This window comes from Acinonyx jubatus, chromosome B4 (assembly GCF_027475565.1).
Source record: "Acinonyx jubatus isolate Ajub_Pintada_27869175 chromosome B4, VMU_Ajub_asm_v1.0, whole genome shotgun sequence".
NCBI classification, from domain to species: Eukaryota; Metazoa; Chordata; class Mammalia; order Carnivora; family Felidae; genus Acinonyx; species Acinonyx jubatus.
Window position 1 is genome coordinate 37,046,088 of NC_069387.1, and position 23,303 is coordinate 37,069,390.

General features: G+C 46.8%; 1 protein-coding gene across 3 annotated transcripts in view; it reads right to left on the reverse strand.

Annotated features, from left to right (window-relative positions):
• Window positions 1–23,303, reverse strand: part of DDX11 (DEAD/H-box helicase 11) — a 37,987-nt gene that overhangs the window by 5,866 nt on the left and 8,818 nt on the right. For 2 of the 3 annotated variants that reach the window (XR_003425358.2, XM_015061457.3), the window contains exons 3-18: window positions 22,279–22,527; window positions 21,490–21,576; window positions 21,019–21,176; window positions 14,430–14,481; window positions 13,400–13,507; window positions 13,087–13,174; window positions 12,472–12,677; window positions 10,730–10,882; window positions 10,031–10,077; window positions 9,613–9,692; window positions 8,660–8,704; window positions 8,479–8,546; window positions 6,925–6,963; window positions 6,547–6,658; window positions 6,296–6,427; window positions 5,685–5,797 (exon numbers count right to left, since the gene is read on the reverse strand). Coding sequence is in view for 2 of the 3 variants with exons in the window: in XM_015061457.3 (XP_014916943.2) it covers window positions 5,685–5,797; window positions 6,296–6,427; window positions 6,547–6,658; window positions 6,925–6,963; window positions 8,479–8,546; window positions 8,660–8,704; window positions 9,613–9,692; window positions 10,031–10,077; window positions 10,730–10,882; window positions 12,472–12,677; window positions 13,087–13,174; window positions 13,400–13,507; window positions 14,430–14,481; window positions 21,019–21,176; window positions 21,490–21,576; window positions 22,279–22,527 (1,737 nt within the window). In the remaining variant the exon portion in view is untranslated. The remainder of the gene's footprint in view (window positions 1–5,684; window positions 5,798–6,295; window positions 6,428–6,546; window positions 6,659–6,924; window positions 6,964–8,478; window positions 8,547–8,659; window positions 8,705–9,612; window positions 9,693–10,030; window positions 10,078–10,729; window positions 10,883–12,471; window positions 12,678–13,086; window positions 13,175–13,399; window positions 13,508–14,429; window positions 14,482–21,018; window positions 21,177–21,489; window positions 21,577–22,278; window positions 22,528–23,303) is intronic. The other variant, XM_027074033.2, reaches the window with a different exon arrangement.

Below are 23,303 nucleotides of genomic sequence, written 5' to 3' on the forward strand. Positions count from 1 at the left end.
ACCAAAACTGAAACAGGAAGAAATAGAAAATTTGAAAAGACCCATAACCAGTAAGGAAATCGAATTAGTAATAAAAAATCTGCCAAAAAAACAAGAGTCCAGGGCCATATGGCTTTCCAGGGGAATTCTACCAAATATTTAAGGAAGAGTTAACACCTATTCTCTTGAAACTGTTCCAAAAAATAGGATTGGAAGGAAAACTTCCAAACTCTTTCTATGAAGCCAGCATTACTTTGATTCCAAAACTAGACACAGACCCCACTAAAAAGGAGAACTACAGACCAATTTCCCTGATGAACGTGGATGCGAAAATCCTCAATAAGATATTAGCCAACCAGATCCAACAATACATTAAAAAAATTATTCACCACGACCAAGTGGGATTTATACCTGGGATGCAGGGCTGGTTCAATATCTGCAAAACAATCAATGCGATGCATCACATCAATAAAAGAAAAGGACAAGAACCATATGATCCTCTCAGTATACGCAAAGAAAGCATTTGACAAAATACAGCATCCTTTCTTGATAAAAACCCTTAAGAAAGTAGGGATAGAAGGATTATACCTTGAGATCATAAAAGTCATATATGAAAGACCCAATGCTAATATCCTCCTCAGTGGGGAAAAACTGAGAGCTTTCCCCCTAAGGTCAGGAACAAGACAGAGATGTCCACTATCACCACTGTTATTCAACATGGTAGTGGAAATCTTAGCCTCTGCAATCAGACAACACAAAGAAATAAAGGTATCCAAATCGGCCAGGAGGAGGTCAAACTCTCACTCTTCGTAGATGACATGATACTCTATATGGAAAACCCAAAATTCCACCAAAAAATTGCTAGAACTGATCCAAGAATTCAGCAAAGTGGCAGGATATAAAATCAATGAACAGAAATCAGTTACATTCCAATACACCAACAATGAAGCAACAGAAAGAGAAATCAAGGAATCGATACCATTTACAATTGCACCAAAAACCATAAAATACCTAGGAATAAATCTAACCAAAGAGGTGAAAAATTTATACACTGAAAACTAGAGAAAGCTTATGAAAGAAATTGAAGAAGACACAAAAAAATGGAAAAAGATTCCATGCTCCTGGATAGGAAGAACAAATATTGTTAAAATGTCAATACTACCCAAAGCAATCTACATATTCAATGCAATACCTATCAAAATAACACCACCACTCTTCACAGAGCTAGAACAAACAATCCTAAAATCTGTGTGGAACCAGAAAAGACCCCGAACAGCCAAAGCAATCTTGAAAACCAAAGCAGGAGGCATCACGATCCGGACTTCACGTTGTATTGCAAAGCTGTAATCATAAAGACAGTATGGTACTGGCACAGGAACAGACACTCAGATCAATGGAACAGAATAGAGAACCCAGAAATGGATCTACAAATGCATGGCCAACTAATCTTTGACAAAGCAGGAAAGAATATCCAATGGAATAAAGACAAGTCTCTTCAAATCGTCTTGGGAAAACTGGACAGCATCATGCAGAAGAATGAACCAAGACCACTTTCTTACACCATACACAGAAATAAACTCAAAGTAGATGAAAGACCTAAATCTAAGACAGGAGCCATCAAAATCCTGAAGGAGAAAGCAGGTGAAAACCTCTTTGACCTTGGCCGCAGCAACTTCTTACTCAACATGTCTTCAGAGGCAAGGGAAACAAAAGCAAAAATGAACTATTGGGACCTCACCAAAATAAAAAGCTTCAGCACAGCAAAGGAAACAATCAGCAAAACTAAAAGGCAACTGGATGAAATGAAAGAAGATATTTGCAAATGACATATCAGATAAAGGGTTAGTATCCAAAATCTATAAAGAACTTATCAAATTCAATACCCAAAAAACAAATAATCCATTGAAGAAATAGGCAAAAGACATGAATAGACCTTCTCCAAAGAAAACATCCAGATGGCCAACCGACACATGAAAAAATGCTCAACTTCACTCATCATCAGGGAAATACAAATCAAAACCACAATGAGATACCACCATACACCTGTCAGAATGGCTAACATTAACAACTCAGGCAACAATAGATGTTGGCAAGGATGCAGAGAAAGAGGATCTCTTTTGCATTGTTGGGGGCAATGCAAGCTGGTGCAGCCCCTCTGGAAAACAGTATGGAGGTTCCTCAAAAAATTAAAAATAGAACCAGCCTATGACCCAGCAATTGCACTACTAGGTATTTATCCAAGGGATACAGGTATGCTGTTTCAAAGGGGCACATGCACCCCCATGTTTATAGCAGCACTATCAACAATAGCCAAGTATGGAAAGAGCCCAAGTGTCCATCGATGGATGAATGGATAGATGTGGTATATATATACAATGGAGTATTACTCGGCAATCAAAAAGAATGAAATCTTGCCATTCGCAACTACATGGATAGAACTAGAGGGTATTAGGGGCGCCTGGGTGGCTCAGTTGGTTGAGCGTCTGACTTTGGCTCAGGTCATGATCTCACAGCTCGTGAGTTCAAGCCCCGCGTCAGGCTCTGTGCTGACAGCTCAGAGCCTGGAGCCTGCTTCAGATTCTGGGTCTCCCTCTCTTTCTCTCCTGCTCATGCTGTCTCTGTCTCTCAAAAATAAGTAAAATAAACATTAAAAAAAAAAAAAACTAGAGGGTATTATGCTAAGCGAAATTAGTCAGAGAAAGACAAATATCATCTGACTTCACTCATATGAAGATTTTAAGATACAAAACAGGTGAACATAAGGGAAGGGTAGCAAAAATAATATAAAAACAGGGAGGGAGACAAAATATAAGAGACAAATATGGAGAACAAACAGAGGGTTACTGGAGGGGTTTTGGGAGGGGGGGTGGGCTAAATGGGTAAGGGGCACTAAGGAATCTACTCCTGAAATCACTGTTGCACTGTATGCTAAGTTGGATGTAAATTAAAATAATTAATTAATTAAAAAATTAAAAAAAAAAAAAAGAGTTCCAGGGTTTTCACCTATTGAATTGGCAAAAATCCCAAAGTGCATCCCTCTGTAGGCACATACACACAGTGCTGGTGGAAGAGAGAACAGTACAGCTCCAGCTGGGGGGGAATATGGCAATATTTAATAAATCAGATGTATTTTTATCTTTCAACCTGGCAGCCCCCCTACCTAGGAGTCCCCTCTGAGCATACAGCTCCACAAACCAACCCATGCACAAGGATACTTCCTGTGCAGTGATCCCCTTCAGGAGGGGTCAGCTGAAAGCATCACGCTGGATCCTGCCAGCGCAGAGCTCCGCGGCCAGCAAGAGGCGCACAGATGGCGCTGGCTACTGAATGGCGTGCCACAACACACTGGTGACTAAAAACCAGTTATGCTTTGATGTAAAAGACAAAGGAAAGGAAAAAATAAGTACATATGTTTGCTTATTTCTGGAGAAAAATAAAATGAAAGCACAGAAAGACTAGGAGTAAGAAAAATGATAACCTATGGGCATGGGGAACAGGCTGGAAATGGATGGAAGTAAGACTTCCTGAATGCATCTTTTTTTTTTTTTTTAATGTTTGTTTATATTTGAGAGAGAAAGAGACAGAACATGAGCTGGAGAGGGGCAGCAAGAGAGGGAGACACAGAATCTGAAGCAGACTCCAGGCTCTGAGCTGTCAGCACAGAGCCTAATGTGGGGCTCAAACCCATGGACCATGAGATCATGACCTGAGCAGAAGTCAGATGCTTAGCCAACTGAGCCACCCAGGCGCCCCTGAATGTATCTTCCATGCAGTTTTGACTTTTGAACCATACAGGTGTTTACTTATTTTAAAAATATAATTAAGTCTAGGGGCACCTGGGTGGCTCAGTTGGTTGAGCAACCGACTTTGGCTCAGGTCATCATCTCACAGCTTGTGAGTTCGAGCCCAGCGTCGGGCTCTGTGCTGACAGCTCAGAGCCTGGAGCCTGTTTCGGATTCTGTGTGTGTCTCTCTCTCTGCCCCTAACCCACTTGCATTCTGTCTCTCTCTCAAAAATAAGCATTAAAAAATATATATACATATATGTCTAAAATGAAAAATCGAACTCTAAAACTGAAAACACATGGCAACAAAGAAAGCCTAACTCTCTGTCACATTCACAACATAAGCACACAAAGCAACGCCTGACTTCAAGTGACTTCAGATCCTTAGTGACCATACATCCTTAGTAGGATATACCTAAGGGCAAAAAATAAATGCAAAGAAATGAAATTTTCATTAATAGTTTATTGTTAGAATAATACTGTATATGAAACTAGTTTAGTATATCTTAAGTGTATTATGGGACATAGCAAATAAGTAGTTACGTCAATGTAATGAGAAACCAAACATTCAGCTCAAGAGAAAAGACATACAGTGTACGGTCAAATAACTGACTGATGTTCATTTAGAAATATCAATATGGACTCATGGTTTTTTAAAACCATTTTCCCCAGTCTACAAGAAGGCCTAAAAACATTTATAATCCAGGAGTACCACAAACACCCCAATACCCAGATATTGGTTTTTAAACACCAATCCCCAATAAAAGAAACCAGGTTATCTTAGAAAAATGAATGATCCCAGATATGGGATAAAGAAGGCATAAGGTGGCTGGGATGTTTCATCTTGCCAGAAAGCAAGAAAGCATCCCAAGGCTAGTGGGGCCTCATCAAGGACCAGAGGCAGCACGTCGGGCTCTGACAGGCCAAGTCTGAGACACCTGGGCATTGAAAGCAGCAATGACTATAGATGCTTTTAATACATGAACAAAAATATACAAGTCTATAGAAAAGACAAAAGTTGGAAACTAATAAAGCAATGGGGGATTCTAGCGGCTGAGGTTAGAAACGAATGACTGCGTGGGCGCTGAGAAGCCTTCCACCAAAGTCCTGGACTAGGTGTACCTTAAGGACAGAACCACTGTGCAGAGACATGGTTCTGTTTGCCACTGTGTTGCTTAAAACAGAGAAAGACTGGAAATCACCTAAATATCTAACAAAAGAAGAGTAGTTCTATAAGATATAACATATTCATGTAACAGAAAAAAACACAGCCAGAGCATGGTGGAATAAATACATACTGCTGACAAGGAAAAATGTCTATGACATTTGTTGCTGAGTGAAAAAAGCAAATCACAGCAACAGCATGTAGAGATACAGATTTTTGTTTTTAAAATATGTATGTATATTTGTAAAAATTATGCACACAAAGACTAGTATAATGATATACACTAAAATAAAATCTTTCGCTGGTGGAATTATCATCTATTTTTTTTTTCCTGCTTTTGCTGGTCTCTGCTTTCTACAACGAAAACATAATACTTTCCTAAATACGTGTGTGTGTATATAAATTTATAAAAGAAAGGAAAGGTCGTATCTATGGTGGGTATAAGGAGCGAATGGCACTAAAATGGGGGCCTGAAATTCCAGAACGGCTATCTTTGGGAGAAGTGCGGTACCTAACCTACAAAAGCACCAAATCAGCAGCCATGTGCCTCCCTCCACCCCCACTGCCCACTCCACCCCTGCCCCAGGCTAAAGGTCCAGGCATGAGACAGCACAGCAATGCCACCTGGTGGACGCTGCTTGGCCTGTTCAAGCTGACCCCTTTCTGGTTTGGGGGCCCACTGGACAGCGCCTCTTCCCCCTGTCCCTGTCTCATCCCAGCACTCAGGGCACAAGAGGCTGGGTCTGGTTCCCTTACCGGCTGCATGGTGCCGCCTGCAATGACCACTGCCCGGCATTCCTTCACCACTTGGGCAAAGTGCACGGCTGGATTCAGGAGCAGGAATTTGAGGCTGCTCTGACTAAGACTTCCTGAAAAAAAGACAGAGCCAGCTGGGGAAAGAGGGGGTGGTTTGCAGGCAGACCGAACAAAGACTTCCATGAGTCTGAGGCAAATGGGAGTTCAGTTGTGTCCATGAAGGAGCCACTAGAGATACCACTTTCCCTTTTGATTAGATTCCATTCAAAGTGCAGGACAAGCCCGAGGCAGACAGCACTACCAGCTCCTTTTGCACATGAAGACTGAGGTTCAGAGTGATAGACACAGCTTGGAGGTGACGGAATCAAGACTCAAACCAAAACTCACATACCTGTAACCAGTAGGCTATACAACTTCTCTCATAACCTGGCGTGAGATGCCAGCCTCCCCAGTGCCTCACATCCCTCCTCACCACACCTACACCAGCCCACCCAGGCTACAGAGGACCAGTTTTCACCACCTTGTCTCCTCGTCCTAACCCAGAGAGGTGCAAGGTAGAATCTTTTCATGCTTTGGTTTCCCGGCTCCATGCTGATTCCTCCTTGGACTACCTTGGCGGTTCAGGATGACCCTGCCATCCTGGTTGGCAGTGGTGAGGGCTGCAAGGAAGCCTTCGATATGCATCAGCGGGGAAGCAGACCGTGGCACCCTGGCCTCTCCCTCATCTCCGTGGGGCACAGGAGCTGCACAGAGCAGAAGGAAGACAGTCTGGGACCACAGATGAGGCAGGAGAGGAGTCCACGCGTGAGGGATGGATATTCTTGGCCCCCACCTGCAGCCCTGTCTCCCCCTCTTGACTCACTCTCGGTCAATGCGGGCTGCAGGCTCTGTAGGAAGTGCTGGAACCCAGCCAGTCTGGACTGCTCCCTGGAGGATGCAAGGACCGTGCCATACCTTTCTGTGAAGCCAAAGAGCTGGGACGGGGAGAGAGAGCACAGGGAGGAATGAGGGTGCAGCAGTGGGAGCCCAGGCTGGAGGTTCTGCTGCACCCCACACAGCCCACAACTTGCCCCCCAACACAAGGCGTCTTGGCACCCCCACCCGACACAGCAAGCAGCCCTGCAGTAAGAAGGGAGCAGGGGTGACTTGGGGCTCCAAAGGGCAGGGGAGAGCAAGGTACTGGGAGGGCAGGAGGTGGGGTGCTGTGGAGCCTGGCCAGACCCAGGAAAAGAGGCTGTACCTTTCTGCTGACCATGCTCTTTTCACAGTAGCGCTGCACCTGCAAAAGCAAACCACCACAGGCACATGCAACAATTAGGCTGGAAAAAAAAAAAAAACCACCACCTTCCAAAACCCCAGGGAGCATGATTCATTGACAGCTCCTGAGGAACCCAGCCTCCTTGTGGCCAACCGGGTCAACCTCCTTTCTGAGGTCACTCCTCTCCCACCACCCCCACATACAACACAGCACTCTCCCACAAGAGCAACCTTCATGCACATGGCCTCCTCACTAACGTCTGCATAGCCCCAACCCTCTCTAAAGGTTCCTGGTGACAGGTCTTCTGTGCTCTCCTTCAATATGACAGCACCTAAGATGAACCCTGAAAAGATTAAGAGTTTAAAAAAACACATACGAGCAAAGGCACAGAGAGGGTAAAGCTTGGGGCTTGTTCGGGGGCCCTCCAGTGTGTACAACATGTGCAGCGTGGAAAGGAAGACAGGGAGTTGAAGCCTTTGAAGATTTCTAAAAAGGGCACTATCTTCCAGTGAGGACTCACCAGATGACAGTGTAGGAAAGATTTGAGAAGGGACAGAGAGAGAAGCCAGGAAGAGCGGAAAGGAGGCGAGAGGAAACGAGCCGGCCCTGAAGTGGCAGCTGTGGGATTGGAAAAGCGGTGGGAGTTCGAGTGCTCCTTCCAGCTCTGAGGCCCGGCAACTGTTTGGATGCGGGACCCAAAGGGAGAAGAAAGGCATCAAAATGGCCTCAACCGGTCAGATGGGGTAATGGCAGTGACCGTGATCAAAACAGGTAAGCTGGTTTGAAGAAAAATGGGAAGGCAGGAGGGAAGCAAGCAGGGTCTCAAGGCCAAGCCAGGGCTCACATGCTGCCTCCCACACCAGGCACCATTTGCTCACTCATGTATGGCTAGTACATGTTGTCCCGGGGAAACCTCACCCAGCCCTGGTTTCCTCTGCTTCTGAATCGTGATGGTACCTCCTACCGTGGGGTCCCAGAACCTGGTGCACTGCCTTGGACACAGCAAGTCCTCTGTATTTTTAGTAATTTGGAATCGCTAAGTTGTGAGTCAAGTGATGGCAGCAGTACCCCGAACAGTAGGTCTGGAGCAGGCAGACACCTGCGGCTGGTGTGCAAGGATGGGGGTGGGTCACGCAGAGTGGCCCAGGGAGTGTTCTCAGCCACCTCAGCCCAATAGCAGGATGGTGCTCACAAAGCTGACCTGCTCTTTCTAGTCCAGGGCAAAGACTGGGCCAGAAGAAAGATGGAATGAGGTAAAGGACCTGGGAGTTTCTATCTGTGCTTACATGGTAAATGAAAGGCAGCTTTTCTCACCAATCCCTAGGACCCTTCACTCTGGATTGAAGATTTTTTTTTTGCTGGCACTTTAAGGGTTAATTACAAACATCTATGCTGTAGATCCTCAGACTTCTAGACTGACTCACAACAGAAGAAATTTACTTTTTATTCCTTCCAGTCTTAACACAGTGCTTTGCTTGCAGGTGGCGGTAAGGATAAGGAAACTGGGCTCTGACACAGAAGGGGGAGAACCTCTACCTTGAACAAGTTGATGTTGTCGATCTGGCTCTGAAAGAGAAAGTCATTGATGGTCTTCAGCTCTGTCCCTAAGGATAAACAAAGAAGGGCCTTGGAATCTTTGCTCTGAAGACCACAGGCCCAGAGGTGAGCTCAGAAACGGCTCAGACCATCTCTGAGTCTCTGAAGGCCGCCCTCTTACCTGTTTGCGAAAGGCTCTGTGTGTTGGGATTTTGCTTAATGTTTCCTAAAACAGAATTCAAGCAGGTCAGGATGGGGATCCTCTGCCCCCCACCCCCATCCTCTCACACATTTTGTGTGTACGCTATTTGATGTACTCATCAAATAAGAGCATTCACATGTAAACAGGTTTTTTGCCATTTATGGCACCCAAAGAACCCACTGAGAGGGTGGGAAGCTCTAGGAAGCCTCAAAATCTAACCCACGTTTGCATATGGAGCCCAAAGCCTTGTTATCTCATTCTTTTCACACCTCCTCCAAGGAGCCTGGGGCCAAGGGACCACCCACTTTACGCAGCTGCAAAGAGTTGTCCAGGCTGCACAGTGGCCAGTGGCAAGGCAGAGGTGGAAGGGAGGAACACCGACATTAGACAAAATTCCTCCAGTGGGACGCCGCACTGGTTTTCCAGAACTTTGGCTTCTAGGAAAGCCTTCAAATGACAGCCATATATATAGCAAAGGAAGGGGTAGGTGACACAGAATTGTGCAAAGCAGTATGGAACCTAGAGCCAGAAGCCTCTAGTCTCTCCTACTAGGTTCATGAAGCAGAGGCAGGTCACATCTCTGAGCTTTAGTTGACTCCTCTGTCAACAACAGTGAGTGTGCCTGTGCAGCTCTCCTCACAGGAGCACTCCAAAGTAACGTCACCCGTTTCTATTACACACTGCTGTTATTACTACCTGAGAAGTAAGGTCTGGCAAAATAAAAAGGACTCAGGGAAATATAAACTAGAAACCTAAAAAAGGATCTATGGTCAGACAATTCAACAAAGCTATGAAAAATAAGAATCTTCTAAATCAATGGCCAAGACAATTCTTGAGGACACAGAAATCCCAGGTGTCCTGACTGGCATCCAGAGAAGGGACTGCAGCAAGCTTAGCAGGCCAGGGGCTGGGGTGGGCATAGTGCTCCTTACCTCCCAACACAGTCACAAACTGTTCCAACAGATACAGGAGCTGTTTGATGTACATCAAGTTCTTGGCCTTCAGACGCTTCCTGAGGAGACACCAACGGACATCAAGTGGTAGCACTCCCCAAGCTGCTTCCCTTCCAAATGCCCCAAGTTGTGGCCTTTCTGTCCAGTGTCTTTCAAGGCAGACCACAGTGACAAATATGGTCCCAGAGAAAAAGGCTGGCCGTGGCCCAAGGCCTTCACAGCCAGCTGTTGTGTCCCAAGCACCCTCGGCCTATGTGGGGTACACACCACAGTAAACAGGAGGTAAACAGCACCCTGGCCCACTCGGTGTGGTGCCTGGGCCAGAGATGGAGACCCAAGTGCCTTCTCCCAGAGACTGAGCAGGATTTCCCTTCCCCCTCAGGAGGCAGTGTCTTACCCATATCGTTCCATATACTGGAGCAACTGGGAATGGGCCTGGCAGAACTGGAGAGAACAGAGAACAGATGTGAAGGCGGCCCAGGGTCTGAGCAAGCAGCCTAGGGCTGTGCCAATGATATCTTAGATCATGCCTAGAAGATGCCAGCCAGGACACCTCATGGGAAACAACCAAGGTGAAGAGAGCAGCACACTGCTTATGCCCCCCTGAATTTCAAGAGTTCTCAACATTAACTAGGAATACCAGCCTGCACAGAGGCAGCGTGGGGTTTCACAATACTGTGTATGCTGCATGGCACAGAGGAGATAATCGATAAATAGTGGCTTTCAGAAATACTGAGAACCCCTCAAAGCAACAATAATGATGTCCAGCCATGTGAGGACCCTGCTCCCCTCACCCCACTGTCCTGGGTTATAGAGAGCTGGCTGGTACCACCCTGGGCTGGAGGGACTCAGGATGACATACGCCAGTGAGGAACAAGGAAATGAGTCACCTTGTCTGCGCTGGGTGCCAGCATTTCTAAGATCTGGGTCCCCATAGTTCTAGCCAGTCCGCCTCTGACGAGGCCACTGCCTCGACTCAGCGCACCCTTCCCCACGCCATTGCCAGACGAATTCCAGGTCTAGGCACTTGGAGAGATGATCCACATCCCTCTTCCCCACAGCAGGCACTGGCCCAAGAAGGGAGAGGCCGACCCACCTGGGAACCGGTGACCTCTGCACTGTAGATGCCCGTGATGGTGTCAATCAGGTTGTGAGCCTCGTCAATGACCACCACCTGTCCCTGCAGCCGGATCCCTGCGGCCTGGCGGGTGGCCCCGTGCAGCAGCATCTGGTAGGGCAGCACCACGAGCTGGGAGGAGGGGGCGGCCACCTGAGCAGGGCTGGGCTCCTTGCCACAAGAGCCCCACCTGCTCTAAGCTCCTGGTGTGAGTGGTTTCATTTCCCAACCAGAATACGTGTAGGGGCATTCAAGAGTGAAAGCTCTAGCAAAGCCCTGTGCTTTTAGCAACAGACCCCCTCTTCAGGTTTTATGTGGAACATGAAATATGAAACAGATATAACTGGGGCCAATCTGAATCTGACTGAACCAAGAGTGGCGGTGGGCAGAGGGGAGCAGAGAGAAGCGTGGAACCCCTGCTTAGCCTTATCCATACCCCCGAGGTAGCCCCTGAGGCACCCAAGGTTCCTCAAAACACTGTGAAAACCAGTGGTGTACTAGTAGGTAGCCCTGGGTTCTGGTCTTGGAGCTGTTATTTCCCAGCTAAATGACTCTGGAAGAGTGACTTAATCTTTCTGTGCCTCAATTTCCTCATCTGCAAAATGATAAACTCTATCTCAAATAAGGGCTAAGGGGTGGAGGGTAAACAAAAAAGCATTCCATGAATTTTTAGGTGCTCTCTGTGATGATGATTTTACAGTTAAAAGAATACTGATAGAGTGAAAATCCAGAAAACTAGAAACTTAAGGCCCAGCTTTAATACTGGCTCCATTACTCACCCACTAAGAGAAAACAGATATATCACTTAACCTTTCTGGGCCTGTGTCCTCATATGGATATGAGAACATATGGATAATACTTGCCTTTGCTTTTTTAGTAGGATACTACAAAGCAAAAATGAGGTGAAAAGTATCTCAAAAAGTTAAGATCATGAAAATCTCAGGACATCTTACTATATTTGCACACAGGTATCTATGGCACTAATCTTGCAATGTGGCAAACAGACCCCAGGCACAGCATGCAACAATGCTGAGGGCTGGGAGGGTTCTGGAATTTAATTCTGAGCACCCACGCAACACGGTTCAACGTAGTATATTAATGAGCACTTAACTGCCTTGTAAAATTATTACTCATGTTCCCTGAATCACTGAAAACCTACCTAATCTCTTCTTTCTTATATGGAAGTCTCCATAATCGAAACCCTATTTCCAAAAGCCATTCAAATTAAGAAGTGGCAGTTACACAGTAAAATCGTACCAAATAACAATGGTATTTTTGATCTGGCAAACCGGCAGTTTTTCTGTTTAAAGATGACACCAAATGTGGCAAGTCTAGAGAAGACTGTCTTCTCACACACTGGTGGGTAGGTTCCTCCGAAAGGCCATCTGGGAACACGTTTCTGGTGCAGCACCCTTACTTCATCCCCTCAGCTTTCGCCCCCGACTCTGTGTTTTCACTAGGACTGCACACCCCTTCCTGGCTTTTATCTGCTGTCCCCAATAATGCCAACTATTCCTGCAACCCAGAGCCACAAGGCACCTGGGGCCGCCTCTGACCCTACGCACCAGGCGTGTGGGTGACAGGTCACCGGTGTGCAGTGTGTTGGTCAGTCCAACCATGGCCAGTGACATCCTCCCAAATTAAGAGGAATGAGGAAACTCCTTGGGGCTGAGGCCACAGTTAGAGCCAAGAGTGACTGCCCAACCCTCCAGGGTCTTCACCTGGGCTGCTGGAATGGCAAACCGGCTCCCGTAATAGGGACAGGCCCGAGCCTCCTTCCCCAGGGACACCAGCTGCTCGATGTCCTTCACCCCCACCAGGACCTCGTCTCGGAGGAGCTGCAGCTGCTCATAGCTGTAGAAGGGGCATGCGGCCTGGTGCTCCTGCCTTCTCCTCTTGGGCTTCTCATCCTCAGCTCTGCTCTTCTCTGAGGGGCACAGGCACAAGGGGGCAAAGGCAGAAAGAATGGTAAGTGTCCATGGGGTCAGGAGCCCAATTCCATAGGGTGGGGTCCGATAAACCCTTCCCAGTACTGCTCGGTACTCAGCACACCATTCTGGTATTTTACTTGGTGTTCGCTAGAAAAAGCCAGTAAAATCATCTCAGAGCCAGGGTTCTGAACTAGACACTGACCCAAAAAGCAAAACGCCTTTTCCCAAGGAGATGGTCTTTAGGAAGGACCCGGCCGTCTGCTCTGCCGTCACTGCCATTTAAGACACTATTTCCCACATCCTTGTCCACTTCTGCCCCACTCCCGACCCCTTCCCAGTACTGCCTGAGGCTACACAACAGTCCCAGAGCTCTTTGCTGCACAGCTCCAGGGTGCCGGTGGCTACCGTGTTTACTTCTCTGCATCTCCATGCAGCGGTCATTGATAAGCTGCGCAGAACCCAGGTTTTTCACATCTTCATTTATACAAAGATTCTAGAAGACAGAGGATAAAGAAAAAGTCAACACAATGGTCCCGGCTACGTGATACACAGCAACCCTCCAGAGCCTGCCTAGCCCCCCAAGGACCGGAAGAGGCCGATCCTCCCACCGCTCGGCCTGCCTCGGACCCACAATTCTTCTATGTCTGGAAGAAGACGACGAAGGCCCCGGGAAGGGAGCAGGTTGGCACCTGAGCCAAGACCCACTGCCTCTGTTTACCTGCCGAGAGCCGAGGGAGACAAGCCGGGTGTCCTTGCCAAAGGGGCTTCTCTGCACTTCGTGCACAAACTGGGCCAGCTGGGAGTGCGTCCGACTGCAGTAGTAAATCTGCTCCGAGAAAAAGCAGGGTATTTCAAAGAGGAGACCACAATTTCTCCAAATATTGTCTGCACATCAAGGAATACATGGTCTAATACGCTGAGGGACTGGGGAGAGTGGCCACAAATACACAAACCTAAAGCAAGGGGATTCTGTCCCACAGCAGATCTCAGTTAACACAGGGCCGGGGCAGTCCCCACCATCCCCTCAGCTCCAGAAGGTCACGAGAACACCCACGACATGGAGCGCCTCCTATCAGTCCTGCTCAGCTACTAATCCAGCCACTTTACAGGGCTTGTTCATCTCAGGACAGACCGCCTCCCTGAGCTGTGGTTCCCAAATGGGAAAGAGTAGATTCTGGGGAGTGTGTTGGGGGGTGGGCTGTCCACACACACCTCCCAAAGGGCTTGGAAGACAGGCGGGCAGTAAGGCAGGGGGGCACTGAGCTAAACTCTCTCTGTGCTCCTCTGAGATGGAGAACAGCGACAAAAGAAGAGAAAAATAGAGGCAAAATATCTACTTTTAACGGAGAAAACAAGAGTCTTACACAAATGAAACCAAATGATTTTAAACATGAGAGGTGTCAGAATCATATGTACCTCACAGAACTCCATGCCAATGAAAATACAAACCAGAGAAGAGGGAGCCAAAGGGCAGGGTGCTCTTGCTCTGGCCTGCCACCCCCCCTTTTCCCCAGAGAGATACCACTGGCCCATGGCCCAGAACGGCAGCTCCTGGATGCCCTGGGGCACACAAGCCCAGGCTTCACTGCCAGGAGAGGCCTCTCCTCTGGGTGCCTAGCCCATCTGGCCAAGTAAGCACCGACACCAAGGTCTGGGTCTGGGGAGCCCCAGGAGAGTGAGAAGCAGCTAGGGGGATACAGCCCTGGACTGGGGACCAATCCCAGAATACCCAGGACACGATGTCTTACCTTAGTTACGTGTTCTTCCTCCAGGTCCTCCTCCTCCTCCTCCTCGTCCACTCTGAGAGAGAAAAATAACATGGAACAGTCTTCCCTGGGGACTCAGGTCAACTGAGATGCACTGTACCGAGCATGTGCCATGTATGGGAACTAGCTAAACAAGTAAGCTGTTCCCCGCATGGAGGCCAGCATTGCTGGGGTTGGAGCCCTCAGCCAAAGGGAGACAGACCATTCCAACAACCAGGTTCCACCAATGAGCAGGTGCTCATTCGCTCAGTCAGAGAGACACCCCCAGGCTAACACCAACCCCATCCTCCCACTGCCGCTCAGGAGGGAAATGAGAAAGGGGCACAGTATGCCCGAAGCCTAGGTTCAGTGTCTGACTTGTCCCTCATCAAAGGCTACTCTGTCCTCACTGTCCACCCTCCAGAAAACTGGAATTCTCTCAGTTCCCCACAGAACTTTGCTCTTTGCCACCTCAGAGCCTTGGACATGCTGTTCTCTTTGCCTGGAATGCTCTCTCCCTTCACCTCCTCTTTTACCTAGCCAACTGTCAACCTTGAGATCCCCATATAAACATTGTCTCCTCTGTTCAGCCTTCTCCAACCTCCCCCATAAGCTTGGCTGGCCTCTGACACACTGCCATGGCCCCCCTGCACCTCATTCAAAATAACTTATTCTTGGTCTGTTTCCCCCTCCAGGCTGTCACCTCCACGGGCAGGACCTGGGAGTATCTAGCTTCTGTGAATGCCAGGGGTCCCACCAAGGCCTTGGCACACAGCAGGAATTCCACGCACATTTCCTGAGGGAAGTCACAACTGACTGCTGACTGACTGAATAAAAGATGCTGTCACTCAGAACCAGATAAATCTCTTCTCTTACCAGCACCTCAGTCTACCATTCCCAGCAATGATGAAGAGCCCATGTGCACTGGCAGATTGGTGGGGAGGTAAATCCTGCATTACAAGGCTGAATGTTTGGTCAACATTATTAGTCTAGGTTCCTCAGAAAACACAAAATCTTTCACAGACACACTCTACCTACAGGGCCATCACTGGGATTCTTTTTACTCACCTGGCAAATTTTATTTAAAAAAAAAGCAGAAATGCTAATTGCTTTGGGGGATTAGAAGAGGAGTTATAGGGTTGCCTTCCCGGTCAATAAATAAATCAATAATTGTTCAGTCAGCTTTGTCTGAAAGGCCTTGATTTAAATCACACAGTAAGCAAACTCAACCGAATCTAGTAAGAAGCTGGACATGTGAAGAAATGAAGAGCAAAAATTTTATATTCAGAATGAGTTGTGTTGTCAGAGAGGCTCATGTCTCTTGAAATGCCAGGGCACTGGAAGCTGTAGAAATCTGCAGGATTACTGGCTCAGGCCCAGACCCTAAGTAGCACTTTCTCTAATATTCACAAACTCCACTCAAGTTCTTTCTCTTGTTCCCAGGGGCCTCTTGAGGAGAAGTACAGGAGTGGGCAAGCAGTCTTGGAGGCAGGTGGCAAAGGGTTTACAGAGCCTCTCTGCCCTTATCTCTTCGAGATAGGATGCATAAAGAGGTCTGGACATCTCAGCCCCGGGCAGGGTCAAAAGTTTTGGTTCTAATCCAGATCCCGAAATCTGTGCTTCGGGGCAGGCCTCTGAGCACCAAAGGAAAAGCCCAGGACTAGATGATTTCACAGGCAAATTCTACCAAATATTTAAAGAAATAATGCCAACCCTTCTCAACCTCTTCCAAAATACTGAAGAGGAGGGAACACTCCCAAACTCATTTTATGAGACCACCATTACCCTGATACCAAAGCCAGGTAAGAACACTACAAACACAGGAAACTACAGGCTAGCATATTTCCCTGATGAATACAGATGCAAAAATTCTCAACAAAACACTAACAAACTGAACTAAATGGCATATTAAAAGGATCATACTCCATGATCAAGTGGGATTTATCCCTAAAACATGATGGCTCATCATATGCAAATCAGTAAATGGGATACATCAATAAATAGAATGATATATAAAAGTCACATAATCATCTCAACACAGAAAAAAACATGACAAAATCCAACGCCTGTTCATGATAAAAACTCTCAATCAATTAGGTACAAATGAATGTACCTCAACATAATAAAGGCCATCTATTACAAGCCCACAGCTAACATCTGAACAGTAAAAGAGTGAAAGCTTTTGCACCAAGACAAGGAAAAAGACAAAGTTGCCCACTCTCACCACTCCTATTCAACATAATACTGGAAGTCATAGCCAGACCAATCAGACAAGAAAAAGAAATAAAAAGCATCCAAATTGGAAAGGAAGAAGTAAACGACATGATTTTATTTACAAAAACCCTGAAGATAGCACCAAAAAACTGCTAGGACCAATAAATTCAGTGAAGCTGCAGGGCACATGACCAACACACAAAAATCAGGTACATTTCTGTACACTAATAATAAACTATCTGAAAAAGAAATAAAAGTCTAACTTATAAAGGCATCAAAAACAATAAAATATTGGGGCACCTGGGTGGCTAAGTCAGTTGAGTGTCTGACTCTTGATTTCAGCCCAGGTCATGTCTCACAGTTTGTGAGTTTGAGCCCCGCATTGGGCTCTGAGCTGACAGCTCAGAGCATCCTTGGGATTCTCTCTCTCCCTCTCCCTCTCCCTCCCCCTCCCCCACTCACACTCTTTCTTTCAAAATAAATTTTAAAAAACATTAAAAAAAAAACAATAAAATATTGGGGTGCCTGGGTGGCTCAGTTGGTTAAGCGTACAACTCTTGATTTCAGTCAGGACATGATCTGATCTCACGGTCTGTGATTCTGAGCCCTGCATCAAGCTGTGTTCTGACAGCAAGGGGCCTGCTTGGGACTCTCTTCTCTCCCCCGCTCTGCCCCTCCCCCCACTCACCTGTTCTCTGTCTCTCTCAAAGTAAATAACTTAAAAAAAAAACAAACAAACAATAAAATACTCAGGAATAAATTTAACCAAGGAGGTGAAAGACATATACTCAAAACTACAAGACTTTGATGAAGAAACTGGAGATGACACAGATGACAAAATGTCCCATGTTCATGGGTCACAAGAATTAACGTTGCTAAAATGTCCATACTACTCAAAGCTATCTATAGATTTAATGCAATTCCTTATCAAGATTCCAATGGCATTTTTTACAGATATTGAAAAAGAATCCTAAAAATCATTAGGAACCACAAAAGACCCCAAATAGCCAAAGCAATCTTGAGAAAGAATAAAGCTGGAGGAATCACAATTCCTTATTTCAAACAGCATGGTAATCAAAACACTTTGGTACTGGCATAAAAACAGACACATAAGACCCGTGGAACAGAGCAGAGCCCAAAAATAAACCCAGGTATATATAGTAAAGTACTATTGGACAAGGGAGCCAAGAATACTCAATGAGGAAAAGATGGCCTCTTCAACATGGTGCTGGGCAAACTGAACGAACAGGCAAAAGAACAAAATGGAACCCCTCTCCTACACCACTCACAAAAACTAAGTCAAAATGGATTAAAAACTTAAACGTAAGACCTAAAATCATAAAACTCCTAGAAGAAAACACAGGAAAAAGTTTCATGACATTGTTCTTCTCAATAATTTCTTAGATAGGACATCAAAAGTATAAGCAACAAAAGCAAAAATAAACAGGTGGGACTATGTCAAACTAAAAAGCTTCTGCACAGCAAAAGAAACAATCAACAAAATGAAAAGGCAACCAAGAAATGGGAGAAAATATTTGCAAACCACCTATTTGATGATAAGGGGCTTATATCCAAAATATATAAGGGACTCATAGAACTCAACAGCAAAAAACAAGTAACCCAATTAAAAAATGGGCAGAGGTGGGGCGCCTGGGTGGCTCAGTTGGTTAAGCGTCCAACTTTGGCTCAGGTCACGATCTCATGGTTTGTGAGTTCAAGCCCAGCATCAGGCTCTGTGCTGACAGCTCAGAGCCTGGAGCCTGCTTCAGATTCTGTGTCTCCCTCTCTCTCTGCCCCTCCTCCACTCACACCCTGTCTCTTTCTCAAAAATAAACAGAAAAACATTTTTTAAATGGGCAGAGGAACTGAATATACATTTTTCCAAAGACATACAAATAGCCAACAGGTACACGAAAAGATGCTCAACATCACTGATCCCCAAGGAAATGCAAGTCAAAACTGCAATGAGATTTCACCTCACACCTGTTAGCATGGCTACCGCCAAAAAGATAAAAAGATGAGGTGCTTGGGTGGCTCAGCCCATTCAGCATCCAACTCTCGATTTCAGCTTGGGTCACGATCCCAGGGTCATAAGGATCAAGCCCCAGGTCAGGCGCTGCACTGAGAATGGAGCCTGCTTGGGATTTTCTCTCCCTCTGCCCTTCTCTCCTGCTTGTACTCTGAAAGACAAGGAACGGAACGGCAAGGAATGGAACGGCAAGGAACGGAACGGAACGGAACGGAAAGGAAAGGAAAGGAAAGGAAAGGAAAGGAAAGGAAAGGAAAGGAACGGAAAGGAAAGGAAGAAAGAGAAAGAAATGTTTGCAAAGATGTGGACAAAAGGGAACCCTTGCGCACTGTGGGTGGCAATGTAAATTGGTGCAGCCACTCTAGAAAACAGCATGGACATTCCTCAAAAAATTAGAAATATTAAGTAGCATATGACCCAGCAATCCCATTTCTGGGTATATATCTAGAGGAAATGAAATCACTATCTCGTGGAGATCTCTGCATCCTCATGTTCAATGCAGCACTGATGAAAACAACCGAAGTATCCACTGACAGATGAATGAATAATGAAAATGTCTCTCTCTCTCTCTCTCTCTCTCTCTCTCTCTCACACACACACACACACACACACACACACACACACGGAAATATTCAGCCATAAAAAAGAAAGAAGTCTTGCCATTTGTGACAATATATATGGACCTTGAGGGCATTCTGCTAAGTGATGTAAGTCAGAGAAGGACAATTCTGTGGCATATCCTAAGTGGAATCTAAAAAAACCAAACTCCTAGAAACAGAGTAGATTGCTAGGGGCTGAAGAGGGACGTGAAAGTAGTCAAAAGGTAAAGGTACCATTATAAGATAATACGTTCTAGGGTCACAGCATGATGACTGTCATTAACTACACTGTATTGTACACCTGACAGCTGCTAGGAGAGCACATCTTTAAAGAAATGTTAAGTATGTGAGACGATGGATTTGTTAACTACCCTTATCATAGTGATTGTTTTGCAATGCATACATGTATCAGATACCAGATCATCATGGTATATATCTTAAACTTACACAATGTTATAACCCAATTATATCTCAATAAAGCTGAGGGGGAAAAGAAAGAAAAGTCAGGGCAGCTGGGACGCTGAGCACCCGATGGTGAAGTTAGAAGGTGCACTGCAGACAGACTGAAGATTTTCTCCATCACAAAAGAGTCAACCAAAGGTTTCAGGCCTTGGAGTTACACTCTACACAGACATGGTGACCAGTGTCAATGAGAATGTAGAACACTGGAGTCACCTTTAGAGGAGCAGAAAACAATGCTTCCAAGTTGGGAGCCTAAGAGGGATGACCTCTAGGGGTACTTGTGACTTGGGGAAAGAACTGATATCAAAATGACTTTAATGCCCTAATGCCCAAATACAATCCTGTTACTCCCTTGTTTGAAACCCCACAGCCCCACTGCACTGAGAACACCCAAACCCTCAGTGGACCCATGAGGCCCAAACACACAGCTGCCTCTTCTTCCCCTCTCTCCCTCATTCGCTCTTGCTCAGCCCCTGGGCCTTCTCTGTGCCCCTTGAACTTACCAAACCTGTTCCCGTTTCCAGACCAGGGTACCTTCAGGCTACTGACTAGACAGACCTCTCTTCTCCCAGGTCTCCCCATGGCTCTTTCTCATGCTTTGTCACCCCCTTGGAGGGCTCTCCTAGCTTCACCTGGAGGTGCGACCCCACACGCTACCCCTTTCACCAGTTTTATTCTCCTCCTGGGCAAATGTGCTCATTTCACAGTTCTGGTGTACATTCCCCACCCCCCTGCCATCAACTACATGCAAGCTCCGGAGGGCAGGGGTCATGTCGGTCGTCTGTGGCATCTGGAGCCACGCCACACCTAGAGCACACCCTCAAAGGTCATTTGTGCAACTAAAGCATGAATGAAAAAGGAGGCTCCCACTAGGGCAGTGTGGCCTCAGAACATCCTCACTGTCACCTTCAGTGTTTCTACTCCACCCAGCAGCTTAGGACTCACACATCAGAAACTCAGAAGCCAGAAGGCGAAAAGAACAAGTTGGGCTAAGGATACATTGATGATTTATATCATAAACCTCACAAGGTGTAGTCTAGGAGCTAAGAGGACATGATCAAAAGTGGCCTGGGTGCTGGGTGCAGGTCCCTGCTCCTCCCCTTCCTAGCCCTGTAGCCTAAGGCACAGACCCCATTTATGAGGAACTTAAGGGATGGCATTCCATCCCTTCAGATGTCTCATGAGGGACACAGCAGGCTGCCTCTCTCTAGGCACAGGAGCTGCCTCCCTGGGAGCCCCCATGCAGACCAGCGCAGGGGAGGTGGGTAAAGGAGAAGCACCATCTTACCCACGAGCTGCTCGCTTCTCCTCATCGCTCTCGTACTCGGCGAGGACCAGCTCCTCGTCCCCACATACCAGCTGCTCTAGGGGCTCGGTCCCTGTTCCTTCTGCTAGCATCTCCCTGCTGAGATGGAGGAGACGCTCCATTTCTTCTTCTTCCCGTCTCTGTGTAAGAGCATTACAAGTGGGACAGAGGAATCTCAGTACGGGTGCCCTGCCCCCTTGACGGAGTCAGCCTCGAAGTGGCTACCACCAAGGACAACACACATGCCATTTCGACAGGCCTCGCTGTCCTACTGGTATCTACACCCCAGGCATCAATACCTCAGCTCAAGCTGCCAGCTTCCGGGTGATGAGGGGGGGGTCAGGGCAAGAATACTGAGGTCCTGACCACTCACCCAAAGGAGAAACTCCGTGAGGCCCCACGCAGTGGGACCGTGCCCGTACACCATCCCTGCCACTCCGAGAGGACACTCACCATGCGCTTGGCTGCATACTTGAGCTGTGCATTGTGACGGATCTGCTGCAGGCGCTCTTCTCGCTTCTTCCGCCTGACCTGCTCCTCCTACAGGGTAAAGGAGCCACACAGGAAACTCCCGCAGGAGGCCCAAACCAGGCCCTCCTTAAAGAGTTGGGGCTCGGCCTCGTGCCTCTTCACACAAGGCGGTTCTCCCTTCCATGGGCAGCTCTCAAGGGTGCAGCAGCATCCCTGACCCTCACTGGGTCCCAGCCCTATTGCTCACTGCAGGTCTACACACTCCCTCCCGAAGCCACAGACTCTCAATCAAATTCATTCCCTTAATGGAGTTTGCAGCCACTGAACCATGTTGCCAATGGCAACAGTGAGGTTCTTTTTCCAGGTGGGTAATGAATGGAACTGCCAATCCCTGGTCTAGAGAAGGCCCACTGACATCAGCTTTAAAAAGACAGAAAGCGGGATGCCTGGGTGGCTCAGTCAGTTGAGTGTCCAACTCTTGGTTTCAGCTCAGATCATGATCTCATGGTTCAAGAGTTCAAGCCTTGTGTCGGGCTCCGTGCTGACAGCACAGAGCCTGCTTGGGACTCTCTCCTCCTCCTTCTCTCTCTGCCCCTCCCCCACTCTCCCTCTCTCAAAAATAAACAAATAAACTTTAAAAAGACAGCAAGGGCACAGTACCACTGGCTCAAGAAGGCACTGCAAAGGAGAAGGACACACTCATCAACCCCAAATTACCACCCAAACACTGTTTCCTGGATCATTCTCACCTCCCGTCACCCTAGGGCTCACCTTCAGCCGGTCCACCAGGTCCCTTTCTTCTTTCTTCTGCACAAACTGAGTCACCCAGTCAGGCTCTCCAGCAGGCCTCAGGGTGTCTGGGGTCTCTTTGCAGGAGGATGAAAGAAATGGGGGCTGATCCTTCCCATCACTTAAGGGGACAGTTCTAGTTTCAAGGAGACGTGCTTCTTCTTGATGTTTCTTCTGTTCAAAGTCACGGAGCCAGGAAAGGGCCCCACAAATCAGACTTAAAGATTTTCCCTACAGGAAGAAAAAGGTCTTCAGGAAAAGAGAACAAAAATTAAAGCTTTCCAGATGATGTTTCCCATTTTAATAAAGCCTTCAGGGAAGGTCTACCTTTAATTACTAGAAGGTAGTTTAAGACCGAGCTGGGAAAGGGCAGGAAAGGAATCAGCAAAAGGATAGCCAAGGAAAATATGAAAAAGGAAGAAATGAAAATGAAATTCATGGTTTAATTATACAGCTCACTGTTCCTAAAATAATTTAATGTGGCTCATCAGGTTACATATAAATACCGCAAGTTAACAAAATTAAAAGGTGAAGAATTTGGAGCACCTGAGTGGCTCAGTAGGTTAAGCGTCAGACTTCAGCTCGGGTCATGATCTCACGGTTCATGAGTTCAAGCCCCACATGGGGCTCTGTGCTGACAGCTCGGAGCCTGCTTGGGATTCTCCCTTTCTCTCTGCCCCTCCCCCACTTGTACTCTCGCTCTGTCTCTCTCTCTCAAAAATAAACATTAAAAAATTAAAAAAAAAAAAAAAGGTGAAGAATTAGATAAATAGCCCCCAAAAAGAATTTAGGCCAAATAATATATAGCTTGAAATCCTATATCCTCACTAAGGGGGAGCCACCTTGGGCTCTCCACTTTAATACAGCCCCATGAGTCCTGGTCTTCAAAACACTTTAAAAGCAAACGAATTGCTCTGGAGAACACAATTCTTTACTTAAAGACCAGAATTTTCCCTGTGGGTTGAATTGGGACCCTCCGCCCAAACTCTTGTGTTAAGTCCTAACCC